The sequence below is a fragment of the Mastigoproctus giganteus genome, chromosome 9 (assembly GCF_048544385.1).
Source record: "Mastigoproctus giganteus isolate SK-2022 chromosome 9, ASM4854438v1, whole genome shotgun sequence".
NCBI lineage: Eukaryota > Metazoa > Arthropoda > Arachnida > Uropygi > Thelyphonidae > Mastigoproctus > Mastigoproctus giganteus.
In genome coordinates, this window is record NC_143583.1 from 58987524 (window position 1) to 59009282 (window position 21759).

Here is a 21759-nt window from a genome sequence, read left to right on the forward strand (position 1 = left end):
CGTTTCGGCGGCATCTAGCCACTGTGATTTTGCTGGTTCTCTATAAGATGGTTGGCGGGGGTTCGTTGGACCTGCTCTGTTGTCAAGCATGAGGCTCCACCTGTGCGATTCCGCATCAGCTTTGTATTTGTATAACTTAACAAGTTCCTGTGACGATAGGATGTTAGTAATGACTGAGAATGCGAATATCATCTTTTAAGGGCACAAAAGGTGATATAGTTGTACACGTTGGCACTAATAATATTAAGAGTAGGAGACCGGCAGAATTACTTAACAAGTACAGGTCACTGTTGAACAAAAGCCGAGAATTAGGGTTGAATTTGAAAGTGTCTGCAATTCTGCCCAGACACGATAGGAGGGAGTATATGATGAGAGCCTTGTCGATCAATTCGGCCCTGGAAAGATTGTGCAAGGCTCAAGGGGTAGAATTTTTTTCAGCCTGGACTTTACTTGTTAACAGGAGAGATTGCTTCTACAGGGATGGGATACACTTAAATAGAAAGGGTGCAAGAATATTTGCTGATGCTATCGAGGCAGTGTTAGGTGGGTCGGAAAACTGCTAGCTTGGGGGGAGACAAAGACCAATAGATTGACAGTAGCCACTGGCAGAGGTGAAAGAGATTCTTGCACTGCTTCTATTAGAATGAGCAGAAGCCTGAAAAACAAGATGCATGGTATTTCAGAGACTGCTGGGAGCCATTGCGGTACAAGTAAACACATGGGTTGTGTTAGGGTAGCTAAGAATAGAAACAGGTGCAGGTATACTTGCATGTACACCAATGCTAGGAGTTTAGTAAATAAATTTGATGAATTTGAGGTATTGCTCAAAACATCGAAGGCAGATATTGTTGGGATATCAGAGACGTGGTGTCACACAGATATAAGGGATGCAGAACTCCAATTTGGGGAGTACAACGTCTACAGAAAGGATAGACAGGATAGGAAGGGGGGAGGGGTTATGCTATTAGTTAAGAAACACATAAAAACCAAGGAAGTGAAGCCAGTCGACATCGCTGGACAGTGCAGTGTGGAGTCAGTTTGGTGTGACATAAACATTGGGAGATCAAAATTGAGAGTAGGAGTGTGCTATAGGCCTAATGACTCTGATGAGTATAATAAGGAACTGTACAGGGAAATAGAGTGGGCCAGTAAATCAGAGTGTCTTATAATGGGAGATTTTAATTTCCCAGATATTGACTGGAATTTGGGGGCTGGTTACTCACACACTAGCAGGGCTTTTGTGGATTTATTGGATGATTGTTTTCTACATCAGCATGTTCGGGAGGCAACTAGAGGGAGTAATACTCTTGATTTGATTATCAGCAGTGATTCTTCATGCATTAAGAATCTGCAGATAAATGAACCACTAGGTGGCAGTGATCACAGTGTGCTGAAGTGGGATTTACTCAAAGAGGTAACTACCATTAGGGGTAAAGGGAAGGGTTATTGCTTCCGTAAAGGCGACTACGATGGACTGAGACAGTATTTAAATTCTATACAGTGGGACCAACTGATGATGTTACCAACAGCAAATTCAAAATGGGAAGCATTCAAAGAACTTATCTTGGAAGCTACTAGGCTTTACATACCAACTAAGAAATATTGTTCAAGGTTTAGGCCAAAATGGATGTCAGATGAACTAATGAGGCATATGGCAGAGAAGAAAAATGCATGGGATACATACAAATTAACACATGACACAGAAGCCTATGATAGATACAAGTTGATATGCAACCAAGTAACCAAGGAGGTTAGGCAGGCGAAGGCAGATTACGAGAAATCCTTGGCAAGGGATGCAAAGAAAAACAGCAAAGAGTTCTTTACTTATGTAAACTCTAGAAGGAAGGGGATGAATCAGATTGGTCCACTTGATATTGATGGGTCAAGTGTTGATGATCCTGCTCAGGTAGCTAACAAACTAAATGAATATTTTGCATCGACATTCACACATGAGGAGTTATTCAGCGAGGGGAATGCCAGAGGTGTATTCAACTCTAGCAGTAAGCTACAGAATCTTGAAATAACTGGGAGTAAAGTGGAGGAGAAACTGTTGAAGATAAACACAAGAAAGGCACCCGGGGTGGATGGGATCTATCCAGTTATATTAAAGGAGGCAGCAAAGGAAGTAAGCAAACCCTTAGCCATAATTATGAGAGCTTCCTTGGACTCAGGGGAGGTACCCATAGACTGGAAATGTGCAAGTGTGACCCCAATTCACAAAGGAGGATCAAAGGCTGACACAAGTAATTATAGACCTGTGAGCTTAACTTCTGTTCCAGGAAAATTAATGGAGGCACTGGTTAAAGAAGCACTGCAGGATCATTTAGACAAGACTTCAGTTATAGCTCAGACACAGCATGGTTTTGTTAAGGGGAAGTCTTGCCTGATCAACTTGATTGGATACTATGATGCAGTCACAAAAGAACTGGATGCAGGGAATAACTTTGATATTATATACTTGGATCTTAGAAAGGCTTTTGATACTGTTGCACATGGAAGACTGCTACACAAATTGGAGCAGTGTGACATTGGAGGCAAATTGCTGCTATGGATAAAGGGGTGGTTGAGGGGGAGAAGACAGAGAGTGGTAATCAATGGATACTGCTCATCGTGGACTGATGTTATTAGTGGAGTCCCTCAGGGCTCAGTGTTGGGTCCATTATTGTTTTCTGTATTTATAAATGATATTGATGATGGTATATCGGGCTTAATGTCCAAGTTTGCAGACGATACAAAGGTTGGCAGGGTTGTCAAGGACACTACTGACACTATGTTGCTGCAACAGGATCTGGAAAGGTTGAGCAGATGGGCTGAGAGGTGGCAAATGAAGTTTAACATTGACAAATGTAAAGTACTACACATGGGAAACAGCAACCCCAGAGCAACGTATCAACTCTGTGGTACTACACTGACAGTGGTAGAGAATGAAAGGGACTTGGGGGTGGTTGTGCAGGCAGATATGAAGTTCTCTGAGCAGTGCAGATGGGCTGCAAGAGTAGCTCATGGAGTATTGTCAATGATATACAGGAATTTTTCCAGCAGGGATAAGGAGGTGATTATTCCGTTGTATAAGGCGATGGTCAGGCCACACCTAGAGTACTGTATACAGGTCTGGAGGCCTCATTTCAAGAAGGATGTAGAGCTGCTGGAACGAGTACAGAGAAGGGCAACAAGATTAGTGAATGGAACAAAGGGGTGCTCTTACGAAGAAAGGCTTAAGTTTTGCAAATTACAGTGTCTGGAGACTAGGCACCAGCGAGGTGATCTGATAGAGGTGTATAAAGCCTTGAATGGTTTAAGCATGCTCAATGCTGATGGGATTCTTCCTCTAGCTCAGAAAAATCACCTGAGAGGGCATAAATTCAAATTGAGGAAAGACAGATGTAGGATAGACATGCGAAAATTTGCCTTTAGCCAGCGGGTGGTTGGTTGGTGGAACGGACTTCCGTCCCTTGTGGTGGAGGTTGATAGCCTAAATAAGTTTAAGGCTCAGCTGGACAGGTATTTTGAACGAACAGAGGGGTGAAGTGGAGGTGGTTTTTTTTTTTTTTTTTTTGGCTGATGCTGCATAAGCTTGCTTCCTTGCATCAAATGCCTCTACTAATGCTAATGCTAATGAGGCATCAACCAGTTTAGAGAGCTCTGTTATGTTAACTAAGTCCATGACCAGAAATGTCAGATCCTTAATTTGTTTTCCGAGCAAAAGTAGCTCATCTCTAATTTCCGCATTCTGAATTTTGAGTTTATAACTATCGCTCAGAAGTTTGGCCAGATTCTTTTTCATCAGTTCCACCATATCTTCAAGATTGTGCCCTTGAGGAGACCTACTAAAGTTGTGAGGAGGAGGATCCTGGTAGGTAATTCTCTGAGCAGTGCAGACGGGCTGCAAGAGTAGCTCATGGAGTATTGTCAATGATATACAGGAATTTTTCCAGCAGGGATAAGGAGGTGATTATTCCATTGTATAAGGCGATGGTCAGGCCACACCTAGAGTACTGTATACAGGTCTGGAGGCCTCATTTCAAGAAGGATGTAGAGCTGCTGGAACAAGTACAGAGAAGGGCAACAAGATTAGTGAATGGAACAAAGGGGTGCTCTTACGAAGAAAGGCTTAAGTTTTGCAAATTACAGTGTCTGTAGACTAGGCACCAGCGAGGTGATCTGATAGAGGTGTATAAAGCCTTGAATGGTTTAAGCATGCTCAATGCTGATGGGATTCTTCCTCTAGCTCAGAAAAATCACCTGAGAGGGCATAAATTCAAATTGAGGAAAGACAGATGTAGGATAGACGTGCGGAAATTTGCCTTTAGCCAGCGGGTGGTTGGTTGGTGGAACAGACTTCCATCCCTTGTGGTGGAGGTTGATAGCCTAAATAAGTTTAAGGCTCAGCTGGACAGGTATTTTGAACGAACAGAGGGGTGAAGTGGAAGTGGGTTTTTTTTTTTTTTTTTTTGGCTGATGCTGCATAAGCTTGCTTTCTTGCATCAAATGCCTCTACTAATGCTAATGCTAATTTCCTGTGTGGGATGAATGATTGATTTGAGCATGTTCGCTGGAAATGACTGGTTGGGTGGAGGGGTTTCTTTCTGATGCTTCATTAGTAGGAAATTGTGTAGGGCTGTTCTTCTCAGACTCTACAGAGTGCCTACCACTCTTAGACTGTTCAGTGACAGGTGAACTGCTTTGGCAGGCTATTTTCAGAATCTCAAGCTCTCCGAGTGTTTTCTCCCGTATCGGAGCATCTGTTTTCTGACCTGATCGTGCGGTGCAATACTTAGCCTGTTAGCACCTCACATGGAATTTCATTCTCACTGACAGCTGCGTGGTCCTCTAAGTTGCATAAGGTAGCAGGCATGACACTACTGTTTTCTTCGTTGGCTCTTGACTGTGACTTCGGCTTGTCTGTATTTGTGGAATTATTAGGTTCAGTTACCTTTTTCTTCAATTTCGACCTTTTATTTAATGGTACTTTCTGATTTACAGGCATTTTGCATTCTTGGCATAGGTAGGATTTTTGCTTCGCAATTATCAATTTCGAAAGATTATTGACAACACGCCCCGAAGCTAAGTGAGCAGCTGAAACATTGTACAGTAAGCAACGCAAGCTTTTGCAATGGCCACAGGCAGAGGCGAAAGTGTTTCTTGCACTGCTTCTATTTGGATTGAGCAGCAGCCTGGGAAGCAAACTGCTAGGGAGTTCTAGAACTGCTGGGAGTTATCATGGAAGTATATACATGGGCAGTGCCTGAGTAACTAAGAGAAAGAACACATGCATGAATACTTGCATGTACAACAATGCTAGGAGTACAGTAAATAAATCTGATGAATTTGAAGTGCTAGTCAACATACCAAAGACAGATATTGTTGGGATATCAGAGACATGGTGCCACAAGGATATAAGGAATGCAGAATTTGAAATTGTGGAGTAAAATGTGTACAGGAAAGACAGACAGGATAGGAAGGAAGGAGAAGTTATGCTGTTAGTTAGGAAACATGCCAGTGCAATGTTGAGTCAATTTAGTTTGATATAAGCACTGGGATAGCAAAAAATGAGAGTAGAAGTGTGTGATAGGCCTAATGACTCTAACGAGTACAATGAACAGCTGTACGGAGAAATAGTGCAGGCCAGTAAAGTGGAACTTTTGGGTTCGTCAATGGCACATTAACAAAACGTTTGTGAATTTACTGGATGACTGTTTTCTACAGCAGCATGTGCAATAGGCAATTCAAGGGAGTAAAACTCTCTATTTGATTATCAGCAGTGATTATTCATGCATTAAAAATCTGCAGATAAAGGAACCACTAGGTGGCAGTGATCATAGTGTACAGATGTGGGATTTAATTAAAGATGTAACTATCATCAGGGGTAAAGAGAAGAAGTTTTGCTTTCGTAAAGGGGACTATGGTGGTCTCAATTTGTAAATTCTCTACTGTGGGACCAACTGATGATGTTACCAACAGCAAATTCTAAATAGGAAGCATTCAAGGAATTAATCTTGGAAGCTAGTAGGCTTTTCATACCAACTAAGAAATATTGTTCAGGGTTTAGGCCTAAATGGATGTCAGATGAACTAAGGAGACTCATTGCAGAGAAGAAAAATATATGGGATGCTTGTAAATTATCAGGCAACACAGAAGCCTATGGTAAATATAAACTAGTCTGCAATCATGTCAAAAAGGAGGTTAGATAGGCAAAGGCAGATTACGAGAAATCATTGGCAAAGGATGCAAAGACCTCTTTACTTATGTAAATTCTAGATTGGTTGGTTGGTTGGTTGGGTTTTATTGGCGCATCAGCAACTAAGGCTATAATGCGCCAAAACCTTGTCATAAAAAAGTAAAAAACGTTCAGTGACCTAATGAATTAGGTCACTAAGTCAAAATATAAAAACCAAGTATAAACTGTAAAAGATAAATATCAGTAAACAAGTAACAATAATAAGGTAGATTTTTTTAAATGTGCGTAAAGAGGTTTACTGATTTTAGAAAGCTAAAAATAGAAGACACATGGTCATTGTCAGATAAAATCTGACTGAGTGTATACGGCTCAGTCAGATGGTTAAAAGCGATAAAACGAGCATTTCTAAAACTAGTACAGTCACATAAAATATGTTGAACAGATAAGATGGTGTCGCATTGCTCGCACATAGGAGGGTCATCAGCCCTCAGCAGAAAGGAGTGTGTCAAATGACAATGTCCTATGCGGAGCCGAGCAAGAACAACTTCCTCTTTGCGATCCCTGCGTAAGCTGGACCGCCAAGGATGGATCACAGGCTTAATTCGACATAGTTTATTTGTAATAACCAGGCGATGCCACGAATCTTGCCACTGAGATTGTAGGTTACGACGGATCACTTGCCTGTAGTCTGTATAGGGGACTAACAGGCCAGGATTAACCGTCAGTGGTGTCGATTTGGCTGCAATGTCAGCCAAATCATTTCCTCTAATCCCGATGTGACTGGGGATCCAGCAGAAGCGGATATCGAATCCACTTACATAGAGGTTGTATATTATCTGCTGAATTCGGGACAGGGTTGGATGATTAGTATGTGACATCGCTGTTAAAGCCTGTAGTGCACTCATTGAATCGGCATATATAATACACCGTTGGTAATGGTGTTTTCTTATGTGATCTAGAGCTAACTCTATACCATGCAGCTCTGCAGTGTAAATGCTGCAGTCCAGGGGTATCTGTTCTGATATGGTATCATTTGGAAAAACAGCAGCAGATCCCACATACGATTCTGACTTCGAGCCGTCTGTGTAAACTGGCAAGAAGTCAGAATGTTCTGCACGGTGTTGTGAATAGAGCTGAAGGTAGACAGAAGCTGGAGTATTAGACTTCTTCGCAATCTTGAGCGAGAAGTCACATGCTGGTGTTTGTGCATGCCAGGGTGGAAGGGGCTCCTTTGGTGATCGAGCAACCTTGTCTACCGAGATGTTAAGCTCATTGAGTAGCTCTTGAACACGAATGCCGAATGGGCGATTGGCGGTCCGTCGTGTGTTATAAAGATTTTCCCATCGTGGCTCGAAAACCGATGTCCACGTGGGATGGTCTGGCAGGGACTTCAGCTTGAAGGCATATTGTAGAGACAACTGCATTCGTCGAAGCAACAAGGATGGTTCATTTGCTTCGACATACAGACTTTGGACAGGGGATGTTCTGAATGCACCAGTAGCAATACGAATGGCTTGGTGATGGACGGGGTCAAGCCAACGAACAGCGCTATTTCTGGCAGATGCATATACCTGAGACCCATAATCTAATTTTGAGCGTACAAGTGCACGGTACAGACGTAGTAGAGTGCATCGGTCTGCACCCCAAGAGGTAGAAGAGAGAGACCGGAGAATGTTAAGCCCTCTCGTGCACTTTGTACGTAGCTGACGAATGTGTTGGACAAATGTCAGCTTTTTGTCAAAAATGAGTCCCAGGAATTTCGCCTCTAATACAACTGGAATGGTGCTTTGTCCAAGTCGTAATTCAGGCTCAGGGTGGAGGTTACGTTTGCGACAAAAATGTACGCAAACGGTCTTCTCCGCTGAGAAACTGAAACCATTGGCCGTGGCCCAGGAGTTAAGACGGTCAATAGTTTGTTGCAGTTGTCTCTCAATAACCCTCATATTGCATGATTGAGAGAATATGCTGAAGTCATCGACATAGAGTGCACTGTTTATAGTTGGAGGAAGTTGTTCAGAAATAGAATTTATTTTGATGGCAAAAAGCGTAACACTTAAGACAGATCCTTGTGGTACCCCCTCCTCTTGGCAAAAAGGCCGCGAAAGGGAGGATCCTACACGAACTTGGAAATAACGAGAGGATAAAAAATTTTTAATGAAAATGGGAAGGTGACCTCTTAGACCGAGGTTGTAAAGGTCTTTTAAAATACCAAATCTCCAAGTTGTGTCGTACGCTTTTTCCATGTCAAAGAAGATGGACACCAAATGTTCTCTTTTTAGGAAAGCATCTCGGATAGATGTTTCCAGTCTAATTAAGTGGTCCAGTGTGGACCTGTTTCTTCGGAAGCCGCACTGAAAGCGGGAGAGAAGGTCGTTCGATTCTAAATACCATAAGAGACGAGCATTGACCATTCTCTCCAATATTTTGCACAGACAGCTGGTCAGAGCAATAAGACGATAGTTTTTTGGACATTTAGGATCCTTTCCTGGCTTAGCAAAAGCAAGGATAGTTGCCTTGCGCCAGGTATCCGGAAAGTGCTCTTCAAGGAAGATTCTGTTGTACAGAAAGAGCAAACGGTCCATGGATTCTGATGAAAGATGTTTGATCATTTCATAATGGATGTTGTCTGGTCCAACAGCGGTAGCCTTTGTACGGGCGAATGCTGTTTTCAGCTCATGGATATTAAATGGCCCATTGTATGGGTGGGAACCCTTCGATGTGAATTTAAGGGCCTGTTTTTCAGTTTTGCGCTTTGTGACCAGAAACTCTGGGGAGTAAGATGATGTTGCAGAGATGTTAGAAAATGTTTCCCCAAGAGCATTGGCTATTGCAGTAGAGACTGCAATAGTACATCCATTATAATCAAGGACCGATGAGGGATGTGCCGTGTATTTCCCCTTCATTTTCCGAATTTTATCCCAGACCACCTTAGTACTAGTGGACTGAGTAATTGATGATGTAAAACGGATCCACGATTCCTTTTGACTCTGACGGCGGATGTAACGTGCTTTGGCTCGTGCGCGTTTAAAGACTATAAGGTTGTTCGTGGTAGGATATCTGCGGAATATCCCCCACGCTTTATTTTGAGCCTTTTTTGCTACTGTGCATTGTGAATTCCACCAAGGTTTGGGAAATGGTGGAAACCGGGCAGATGTTTTTGGAACAGTATTCGCAGCTGCTTGGACGATAGTTTCTGTGACGTACGTTACTGCATCATTGATAGGCTCCTGACTGACTGTACTGAGGTCAAAATTTGCCTGATGTTGGAAGGCAGACCAGTCAGCCTGATCAATCTTCCACCGTGGTAACCTGAAGGGAAGACAAGGTCTCCCACTTTGTAACAAGGTTATCACAGGGAAGTGATCACTTCCGTATGGATTCTCTTCCACTTCCCAAGTGAGTGAAGGGAGTAGAGAAGGGGAGCAGATAGAAAGATCAATGGCAGAAAAGGTACGGGTAGGCATGTGGAAGAAGGTGTTTGTTCCAATATTTAGAAGGGAAAGGTCATTGTCATTGAGCATATGCTCTATGACTCGTCCCCTTCCATTAATATTAGCACTACCCCACAGGGTGTTATGTCCATTAAAATCCCCGAGAAGTAAGAAAGGGGGAGGCAACTGCGTTAAAAGATCATCAAGGTCTTCCTGGGAGATGTCAGTCCCAGGTGGCAAATAAATAGAGCAGACCGTTAATAAAAATCCCACTGTAAGGCGAATTGCAACAGCCTCTATGCTGGTTGTAATTAGCAAGGGCTGAACTGGGGTCTGATTACCCACAAGGATAGCCACTCCTCCATGAGTAGGACCATCCGCAATTCTATCCTTACGAAAGATTGTGATGTTATGCATGGTGGGATCATCATTTGCCTTTAGATAAGTCTCCTGCAAGCAAAAGCAAACTGGCTCGTGCTTTTGCAGGAGGGCCTTGATGTCATCAGTATTTCGCCGGAATCCACGACAATTCCATTGTAGGAATTTAGCCATTATTTTGGCTTGGTGGGTCCATCAGGCGGCTTCCGAGGTGCTGAGGGCTTACTTTTATCAGTCTTGGCTTTATCTTTTTTGGGGAAGAATGGACGCTGTCTCGTGTCCATTTCTTCCTCCGCAAAGAGTTCCAAGACTGATTCATCCTGTACCTCCTTGTTCTCTACATCCATTGTTTCTGGTATTACAGGTGACTCTTCCGAACGTTTTTGCTCTTTTTTACCACTTGGTTTTGGTAGTGGTGGAGCACTAGGAGGTACGGATATTGGAGTAGCAGCTGATTGTGTTTTTGTGGTGGGCTTTTGTGAACTCAATAAATAGCGTGCAATCGGCGTGAATGACTCTCTTGGTGGTATAGTCATATCTGTTTGTGTACCGATAGTGCACTTCGCAGAAACCTTCTGAGCATATGAAGGCTTCCCGCTATTTATTGGTTGTATGCGTTTTCTAGCCTCTGGGTAGGAGATGTTAAGCTCCGTTTTTAACTTTTGTATCTCCTTTTCGTCCTTCCACCACTGGCATGCTCGAGAGTATGCAGGGTGCTCTCCTTGGCAGTTAACACAGTTAGGCTTAGGAGCTATACATTCCTTGCTCTCGTGATCTTTAGCACCACATCGAGCACAGGCAGGGTTACCACGACAAGCTGTTTGTGAGTGGCCGTACTTTTGACATTTAAAACACCTCAGTGGGTTTGGAACGTAAATCCTCACTGGGCAGTTTAAGTACCCTGCCTTGATGGAACTTGGAGGCCTTGGGGTGTTGAATGTTAGGATGAGAACTCGGGTAGGGACAAGATTCCCATCCTTACGCATGGATATTCGCTTGACAGCTGTTACTCCTTGTTCTTTTAATTCAGAGCAGATCTCTTCTTCAGAAACGTGAAGGAGATCCCACTCTGATATGACACCTCGTGAAGAGTTCAAAGTTTTGTGAGGGGTTACAATAATGGGTATTCCCCCTATAGATGTGGCTTTCAAAATTTTTTCTGCTTGATTTATAGTCGATGCTTCAATAAGAATATCTCCAGAACGCAGCCGTTTTACGGATTTGGGTGAACCTGCCATCCCTTCTAATCCTTTCTGGATAAAGAAAGGTGACATTTTCCCTATTGACTGCTCTCCGGTGGAATGGAGAATGAGGAAAAGCGGTGTCACAGATGGTGTTTTCTCCTCAGTTCTGGCTCTTTTAGCAGAATTGCTCTCACTTTCTTCCGACGATCGATTAGGTAGGGGCCTTGTTGGGGCCCCAGAAAAAGAGGGATTTAAATTACTCATAGGAGTAAAGAAAAAATGTCTGATGCCTAAGTACCTCACCCACCACGGAGCCCTACGAGGGGGCGCCCACTCGTGAACTAGCAGGTACTGCGTACACGAATGGGACGCCGAGTTCGCTTAGAACACCATACCCACGTTACCAATAAGTCTTTATCCCGTCCCAGGACCAAAGGGAGGGAGACTTATTGGAACGCAGTTGACCCTAGCAGTATAAAACCACCCGCCGATTGATCCCAGTCGAGCCGGTCCGGGACCGCCCGTCTTGTCGAAGCAGGGGCCAAAGTGGTGTATTAAGGCTGGGCCCCTCAACCACCAGGATCCCCCTTTCCGCTTCCACGGGTCGCGGCGCACGGCTGCACACGCCGGATTCCAAAGATGTAACCCTGGAACCAAGGTATGGGCGTTAGATTCCAGTGATGCTAATCTGGAAAACCAGCAGCATCACTGGGAGGTCCCCTCACCACGTACAGGTGCCCACGTTGAGAGGTAAATTCTAGAAGGAAGGGGTTGAATTATATCAGTATGCTTGATATTGATGGTTCGACTGTTGATGATCCTCCTCAGAAAGCTGACAAACAATGAGCATTTTGCATCTAAACTTACACATGAGGAATTCTGTAGAAAATTTTAGGCCAGAAGTTTGTCCAACTGTAATAGGGAGCTAAATGACTGTAATAACTGAGAGGAAAGTAGAGGAGAAATTGTTGAAGGTAAACATAGGAAAGGCACCCAGGGTGGATTGGATCTATCCAGTTATATTAAGGAAGACAGCAAAGAAGTAAGCAAAATCTTAGCCATAATTATGAGAGCATCCTTGAATTCAGAATCTCCAGGCCCTACAGACTGGAGATGTGGAAATGTATCCCCAATTCACAAGAGGATCAAAGGGTGATGCAAGTAATTATACACCTGTTAGTTTAACTTCTTTTCCCTGACAAGTAATGAAGTCACTGGTTAAAGAAGCAATGCAGGATCATCTACAGAAGCCTGGAGCTATAGTTTAGACACAGCGTGGGTTTTTGAAGGGGAAATCTTTCCTGACCAACTTGACTGGATACTACAATGTGGTCAAAAGGAACTAGATGCAAAAAATAATTTTGATATCATATACTTGGATTTCAGGAAAGCTTTTGATACTGTTGCACACAGAAGGCTGCTGTACAAATTGGAGCAGTATGACATTAAGTGAAAGTTGCTTCTATGGACAAAAGGATGGTTGAATGGGATACGACAGACAGAGAGGAATCAATGGACACTGCTCTTTGTGGACTAATGTTATTAGTGGAGTTTCCCAGGGTTCAGTGTTGTGACCATTGCTGTTTTCTATGTTTATCAATGATATTAATGAAGGTATAACAGGCTGAATGTTCAAGTTTGCAGATAATACAAAGGTTGGATGGGGTGTTAATGACAGTAACCGGCTGCAACAGGATCTAGAAAAGTTTGGCAGATGGGCTGAGAGATGACAACTGAAGTTTAACATTGACAAATGCAAAGTACTGCATTATGGATAGCAGTAATCTCAGGGTAATGTACCAACTGGGTGGTATTACACTCAGAGTACTGGAGAATGAAAAGGACCTGGGGGTAACTGTGCCATCAGATATGAACTTTTCAGAGCAGTGCAGACAGAGCGGCTCATGTGGTCTTGTCAATGATATACTGGAACTTTGCTGGCAGGGATGAGGATGTGATTATCCCTTTGTTTTTTGGTTGGTTGGGGATTTATTTGGTGCATCAGCATCTATGGCCATAGTGCGCCAGATTATCCCTTTGTATAAGGCAATGGTCAGGCCACACCTTGAGTGCTGCATATAGGTCTGGAGGCCTCATTTTAGGAATATAGAGCTGCTGGATTGGGTACAGAGAAGGGCAACAAGATTGGTGAGGGGAACAAAGGGATGCCACGAAGTGTATAAGGCTTTGAATGTTTTGAGTAAGCTCAATGCTGATGGAATTCTTCCTCTTCTTTAGATTCTGCACCTGAGTGGGCATAAATTCAAATTGATGAAAGACAGTTGTAGAATAGATGGGCAAAAATTTTCCTTTAGCCAGGAAGTGGTTGATTGCTGGAACAAACTTCCATCTGTCATTGTGGAAGTTGATAGCTTAAATAAATATATGGAAGAACTGGACAAATGTTCGGAGCAAATGGATCAGCGAACGGGAAGTGGTTTTTTTTTTTGTTTGTTTTATTTAGCTGATACTGTACAAACTTGCTTTCTTAACATTTGATGTGTTTCTGTTGCACATTTTTCCAGTTGAAGACAAAATTTGATATTCACTGTAAAATCGTGGAATGGAACATTAGCACTACTAATGAAATTGGTTATTACTTGCAACTTCTCAGGTTACTGGACAATCTGTGCCACCATCTGTTGGAAGAAGTTTGAACTACAATATAACACTTCCATTTATTTTCTAAGTTATCAAACCTAACTGCAACAGCACAAGCCCAGGAACTTTATTGCTGCACTTTGTATTTCTGAATCGGTAACATAACAGGTATGCATATTCTGCCGCCCTACTGTACATGCAATATTCAAATTTTAAGAGCATAAAAAAAAAAAAAAAAAAAAAAATCCTTGTTTGAATATGTTAAAGCAACAACTGTTTTCACATTACAGATATTCTAAATAACATGATTTATTTTATTTATTTTTTGAGCAAGCTCAATGCTGATGAAATTCTTCCTCTTCTAATTAAGACAAATCATAAAAGGAATATAACATCTCACAGCTTATTTACTCCCTATTGCTTTGCATACAAACTATTCTAATTGAACTGTCACATAAGTTCAAAATATGTAGGTACAGAATGTTCTTATTTTCACATGACCAACTGATTGTCACTTTATAAATCAGTGGTTCCAACCTTTTTAATGAGCGTTAATGACCCTCCCCCCTCTTCAACAAGTATTATTTTCTAATACCCCATCCATCCAATAAATGTAATTTTTCCTCAGTAAAACCAGTTACAAAATATTTACCAATGTATGCCAATTTAAGAATATTTTATAGTATTTGTGAATTTCCAAGTTTATGCTGTCAAAATAAATATATAACTATATATATATCTAATATCAAACTATCTGATATTCTATTTAACCTATTTTTAGAAAAAAAAAAAACTATATAAATCCATGAATATTTAATCAATTTTCAAATCAAAAATATTGAAGAAGTGTGGATAAATAAGAAAATATAAAAGATTTTTTGTATCATAATGTGTATTTTTAACATAAAAATATACAAATGAAATAAATTTTATTTAAAACAAGGAATTCTAATGAGATCCCTGAGTGAGAAGTAACTCAGCTAGTTTACAAATATTGTGGTAGTTCCCCCATTAACAAATGACCTACTGGGAATCATTGTTATAGATAATTAACTATCTATCATTTCAGTTAGAATAAGTAAAAACAAAGTAGCGTGTTTTTAGTATTTCTTCATGTAGCAAGGTTAGCTGATCAACATAATTAGTGGCAATGCAAGAAAATCAGACTGTACTAATTTATTTCATGCAGTATACTTCTTTGAATGCTGTGTTCACAAATATTCATGAGGTTTTTAAAGAAAGAGAAAATCAACTTACTTCCTGAACTTTTTCTTTGGTTATATTTGGAACGAGGTAAGTAAATCCTGTAGTTTCAAGCTTGCTACCATCAAGATTTAAGTGTTTTTCATACAGCAGTTCCTAAATAAGATTATATATAAATATACACATTAAGATATTACTAAATATTAAGGCTTATAAGAGTCCTGAACAGTGCAGTGCAGTGCACTGCAATACTTATCATGTAGGAAAACAAAAAAAAAAAAAAAAGAAAAAAAAGTTTGTTACATGCCATACATCACCTCCTTAAAATTTAAATATTAAAATTACGCCAGTGTGAATTTTAACATATACTAACCAATAATCTAATGCTGCTTGAGTGGAATGGTACATGGATAATGTACATACAGTGAAAACATGCTATACTTACTGTACACGGTCATATTGAGGTTCCAGATATAATGTGAGATCGTGTCTCACATTATATCTGGAAGGGACAAAAAATGCAATTTCTGGCAAAACATGAACTTGGTAATAGACACTAACAGAAGCAAACTCTACACCCCACACAGGTGTAGAGTTCAGAGCAAACTCTACACCTCACACAGGTGTAGAGAAGCTATAGTCTTCTGCCATGAGAATGAACTCAAGATCACCATCAGACTCAGTCTAGTTTCAGAGGTATACTTGTTGTATTAGAGGTTTTGGCACAAGGGCCTCTTGGGCCATATTGTGCCTGTTCATGGTTTAAGTATCACTGATTTCACATTACTATGATTAAATACTATTACACAAATTTATGCATTTTAACTACTTAAACAGATCCCTGAAATTTGTTTCATTCGCAAGAATATGTGATAAGGTTAAGGGTTCCTGCAAGTTGGAGAGGGAGCTAAAGCTGGATTTTCGGACAGATGAAAGTTGGGGACATTCAATGAGAATGTTTTATTGTTAGGTGCAACTGATAAAAGAAACATTGAGGAGGAGGTATCTCTCCCAAAAGCAAATACAGATGAGTTGCATGTGAATGACCAATGCGGAGCCATGTCAGAATCACTTCTTGTCACCTGCTTCTTCTAAAACTAGATGTCCACAGTTGTGGCTCTTTTTTTTTATCTGCAACAGTTTATTATTGATTTGAGTTTGCCAGAGGTGAGTCAACTGTTTCCAACATATTTTTTTAATAATGGATTTGTATTCAGTGTAGGGAACTTTCAGTTGACTGTAAGATCCAGAGCCTAGATGTTTAGCATCATCATCATCCGACATTCATTATCTGGGATGCCGACATGACCAGGAATCCAGCAGAAGGTAACCTTGTGGTTGGCTGTTTGATGGTAAAATAATTTAGATAGGATCTATTTAAGAACGGGATGATAGGGAGAAAAGGCAGATTGAATGGCAGTGATTGCACTTAAGGAGTCTGTATATATATATATAAGAGATTGTTTGATATAGTATTTGTTTATGTTATCTAGAGCCAGTTTTATTGTAAATAATTCTGTAGTATAGATACTGCATTCAGTGGAAAGAGAAGCAGCTATTAAAAAAGTGGAAGAAACTGCTGCTGCACTAAACAGCCATAACTGTTTGCTGCTGCACTAAACAGCCATAAGCCGTCGGTATAGATATGAACTTTCTCTGAGTTTTCGCAGGAATGCAATTTGTGTAACTGTTAAAAGTTGATATTTGTCAGGGAGGATTTTCCTCATCTTAAAAAGAAATTGTCGCAGAGAGGTATGAATTCAGTCCAGGGAGGTTCAGGAGTAGTCGGGTCTTGGAATATATTCTTAAAGTTAATTTTACAACTGATCATGAGTTCTTGCTGTCAAATCCCTGTGGGGGTGGTTTTCATTAGGTTTATTGTGATATAACAGGGTGTGTTGAAGATCAAACAGATACTGCCAGCTGGGGTGGGCTGGAGTACTTTCAATCTTTGCCGTATAATTAAAGAATAAAATATTTTTTCCTGAGATGCGGGGGGGGGGGATCATTTGCCTCAATATACAGGCTGTGAACCAGAGATGTTCTGAAGGCTCCAACATCTATCCTAAGGGCACTATTTTGGATGGTATTCAGACATAATAGAGAACTTTTCCTGGCAGAGTTGTAGACAGGTGCTCCTGCACGATCTTATTAAAGCTCTATAGAGATATAGGAGAGAGTTTCTGTCAGCACCCAGGACATAGCAGAGACAGCTCTTAGGATTCAGTTTTTAAGACAAGTATTCCAAAGGTATGCTATACAGGAAGCAAAATTAAGTTTATTATATAAATGTGACCCCAACAGACAAAAATTATTAGTGACAGGAATCTGGCTGGAGGGGTATAGATTTTACGGTACTTTTATTTTCAGATTAATTGTAATTTTAAAGTTCTCATATAAATGTATAATGAATGGAATCAATGCTGTTCCCATTTTGATCTTTGTTTATAACAGAACTTTAATATCTGCATTCATCCCCTTTCCCTACTTCTTAAACAAACAGTCTGCATACAGCTGTAACTTTCAGTTCATTCCTTCAATCAGATGATTAAATTTTGAAAACTGTAGTTACCCAAGAATAATTACTACAGATGTTCACTTTCTTTTGCATTCATAGCCATCATCTGCCTTGGCTTACCACTCCTTCCCTCCCCTCCTCTCCACCAATGACTTGATATACTGCAATATTGTAAAATTCGTGCATGTTGTTTAAAACCCAAAGTAATATACCTCTGGGGGGGGGAAGTCTCATAGTCTGATCCAGAATGTAATCCAGCCATATTACACTATTCTATTTTCTATGGAAAATAGATTTCCAGGAGTATCTTAATGTAAATGACGGGATACCCATCAGGAGCAGGAAAGGTTTTTACCTCTTTTACACCCTCACTTATGACTACTCAGCCATGGGGGGGGGGGGGCTCAGTTTTTATACAATATACTATAAATTGGATTCCCTAAAAATATGGAAGTTATAAGAAATTGACAATTCTAAATTTTATTTTAAGTATAAGAAGCACTGATGGCAAAATAATAAATAAAATTTTTAAAAAGGCAAAATGAGATTTGCTAATATAAAAATGCTTGCTTAATAGGTTGTCTTTTAGTCATTGTGTATTCACATTAAAAAATTGGGGAAAAAAAAAAATATTTAAATTTTATTTTCAGCTATAATGCACTTCACTTATGATGTGAGTTAATGTCTCCCAACACATGCATCATATCAAAGTTATACTGTATACTAAAAGAAATAATGAAGCACTTTTATAACCTATGCAAGATTTAAATATCTTGTTTACTTCTACTTATAAATTATATATCGTGTCAAATGTTAATGCTGTACCCAGTGTTTCCCTCATTGCCACTGTAGCACCTGTGAAGCAGCCAGAGGTTAAGCCAGTTGTGTGTGTGAACACGTGCATGTGCATGCACACTCTGCTGGATTCTATTGGAGTGTTGTTCATTGGCTACTTTGCTATCAGGGGAAGAAATTGCATGGAATTTTTATCCCTGGTACCCATCTGTGCTAGGAGGAGGCATGCCATCTGCAATTGTTTCTACTGGGCCCACAATACCAGATAGGTGGCAGAAAACATCCAGAACTCGAAATAAATTTTCAGGTGGGAAAGGAGCTGAAGATAGGAGAAATTAGGGAGGATAAAGGGAATAGTAAGATGGGGAGAAAGAAGAGAGGAGATTTGTTAATTATATGAGAAAGGTGGTCACTTGATCCTACTCAATATGGGGATTGCTGAATGCCAACACAGTTCAGCAAGCTGTCCTATTATAGTTGCCTGGAGTTAGCATTTAATTCTATATAGTTGGAGCTACTTGAACAAGTGTTCTGGCCGACCGGGCTAGCTGGGTGGATAAAGTGCCTGCCTGGCAACCCAAAGGTCGCGGGTTCGATTCCCGCCTCGGGCTTGGATCAAAGTATTGCAAAAACCTTGGGAGGTGCATTATGGCCACAGAAGCCTATGCGCCAACAACTACATAAAAAAAAAAAAAAAAACAAGTGTTCTGCCCAACTATTAGTTAGAAATGAAAGCATTCCTACCTCAGGCAGATTCCTAGGACCATCAGTGGTAGGATACAGGTCCCATACCAAATAAAGCACGGCCTTGGAGTATAAGGTCAGTGAAAATCTCATCTTTGGATGATGGGAGTGATAAGGTTAAGTTTAGCTTATGATACTACCCCTTTGGGGGTTTAGGAACTAAAATGGTGAAATGAAATCTTCCAATGATCCCACCATCATACAGGACAAGTTGTATCATTTATCTGCATCATTCCAAGGTGAGTCTCTGGTCCTCTGGCTCCAGGACAGGGCACAAGTAGTTCAGATCTGCTCTACCCAGACCCAATGCAGAATACTGCATGGGGCTCCCTTTCATGAGTTTCATGCCCTTGCTTTTCCTTTGAGGTATGATCCTCCATCACCTCTGAATGGCATGCCATCATAGTTTAATCATATAGGGCTAACATGCTTATCCCCATCTTACCCCAGGAGGATGGAGGTAAGCAACACAAAGGTTTGGTGGAATGTGATTCTGTGCTAGGAGGGTTTGGGGGGCTAGTGTGGCAGAATGAAATCTTTCACTTATCCCACCATCATATCCCAAGAGGTTGTGGTTAACAACAGTGAGATTTAGTATACTTAGTAATCTAACTGCTTGGTGATTGGGAGCAATGATGGAGTGATTTTGTCTGGTGATCACATCCTGTTAGACAGAGCCAGCATTATCCTACCCTACCCTACACCCTGGGAGAATTGAGGTTGGCAATAGTAACATTTGATTTGTCCTGCGATCCTGCTTCCTGAAGGGTTTGGGCTAGCAAATGAGGTACAGTAGACTTTCAGAAACAATGGTACCTTATGGGATTCATCAAGGTGCCATTGTTTTGACTTTCCTGTTATCTAGAAAGTTTTATTTTTAATATATTTAATGCAGAAATAATGAGGCTAAATAAGAAATAGAGAAATTTTATTAACTGCACATAAAAAAATAAATATGTTGACGATCCAATGTTATATTCTGTCATTAATACACAGCTACCTATGCCCCATTCTATTTTCTTTATTATATTGTTTAGTCTGGTGGGTAGCACAGTGGTATCGTCACCATCCTCCCCACACTGGGTGGAAAAGGCTCCGGTTTGAATCCCGTTAATGAAGGGAAGAATTTTTATGGGCTTTTTTTACTCCGTGGCTGAGTTAGTCAATCTCAGGCATAGATAGCAAGTTATTTTTATCCAGCAAAACAAGCAAATTGACCAGAGAACACCCATCTGCAATTTACAGACACAATACACATGGATATATGAATTAAATTTCTGGGTGACCCTAATGTAATAATAATTTTGATTATATAACGTTTGTCACTAAGCTTTAATGTTGTTGTTGTTGTTTCTTCCCTGTATGAGGTTTATTAACTTTAGGAGCAATAGTGAGGGGTTTTTAATTTAAAATAAATGTAAAACAGCAGTATAATCTGTGATATCTGCAGAATTCACTTTCAAAATGGTGAATGTAAACAAATACAGTAATCACATGACTTGCCGTTTCTTTTTTCGGCACTGCAAGACACTTGTGCTGTATGTAAACATTCGATCTCAATTGTACCGTTATTTCGATAGTCTACTTTAATTACAACTGGTGATCTCACTTTACTATTTAAATGCAAACAGCCAACAGGAAATTGGGTGAGAGAGAGAGAGAGAGAGAGAGAGAGAGAGAGAGAGAGAGAGAGAGAGAGAGATAATCAGCCATTAATAGCGATAATGGAAGAGCAGCTCTTTCTCTGTAGTTTGCTTGGGATATACTGAAGTGTTAATTGTAATATGGTTCCAAGGGGCCCCCCTCAATTCTGTGTCTAGCAATGTGATGATACAACCTCAGTAAAGGCCAGCCAGATTTATGTAGGTTAGTACTTGTTTGTGTAGTGTTAGTATAGATTATACTGTTCATTCGGCCTCTTAGCTAGCCCAGGTGCTTATGTTTTCACAAAGAAAACTCTTGTTTCCGTCCAGCGCCACGAGGCAGGCCAGGCAGTAGGGAGTGTGAAGCACTGGCAGGGCAAACCTTGAGGTAGCCAAGGCAAAAGGCAGGAAGAGCCCAGGAAAAAAGAAAAGAAAAGAAATTTAGGAAGGAATAGTTGGGGGTGGGTAAAGTGGTAGAATAATGGAGGGTGGAAGTACCCATCTAATTGAAAGGGGGGGAGACAGGAAGGGGACCCCAAGACAAGATGCCAATCCTGCTCCAAGAGTGGCAGTGGGATGACCCACCAGAGTGGGGGAAGGAAAAGAGAACAACCACCCCAGATGGTAGGAGTAAAAGCTCATGGGGAAAGAGATCCCCCATGTTGAAGCACTCCATACTGGCCAGGGGTCAAACCCTACTGACCAGTTGGCAGTACCCCATGACAACTAAGTAGCCATGGCCTGGTGTGTCTGCCTGGATGAGCACGGGGGCCACAGTGGGTCCAAATGCTAATCAGTCTATCTGGTGAGGGATGGGGGGGGGTAGGAGAGAGAATTTATTACTATCATTCAAATTTTGTAATTCTTTTTTTACATTATTTATTTAAATTTTTTGCGTCAATTATTTTTATTTATTTTTCCCCCCTGCATCCATCTTCTTTCACACACACATGGGGGGGGGTTGATATATAGCACAGGGAAACAACAAATATATTGTGAAAAGGATAGGTGGAATAGAAGTAGGATATGTCTGCCAAAGGAAAAGTTCATGAGGTAGAACAGTTAACATCTTTTAAGAATATTA

The 21759-nt window shown here is 40.9% G+C and overlaps 1 protein-coding gene across 2 annotated transcripts in view; it reads right to left on the bottom strand.

Annotated features, from left to right (window-relative positions):
* The window catches only part of LOC150080271 (uncharacterized), a 338192-nt gene that overhangs the window by 16765 nt on the left and 299668 nt on the right, over window positions 1-21759 (bottom strand). For both annotated transcript variants that reach the window (XM_090381061.1, XM_090381060.1), the window contains one exon: window positions 15030-15131. In XM_090381061.1, coding sequence (XP_090237187.1) covers window positions 15030-15131 — 102 coding nt within the window. The remainder of the gene's footprint in view (window positions 1-15029; window positions 15132-21759) is intronic.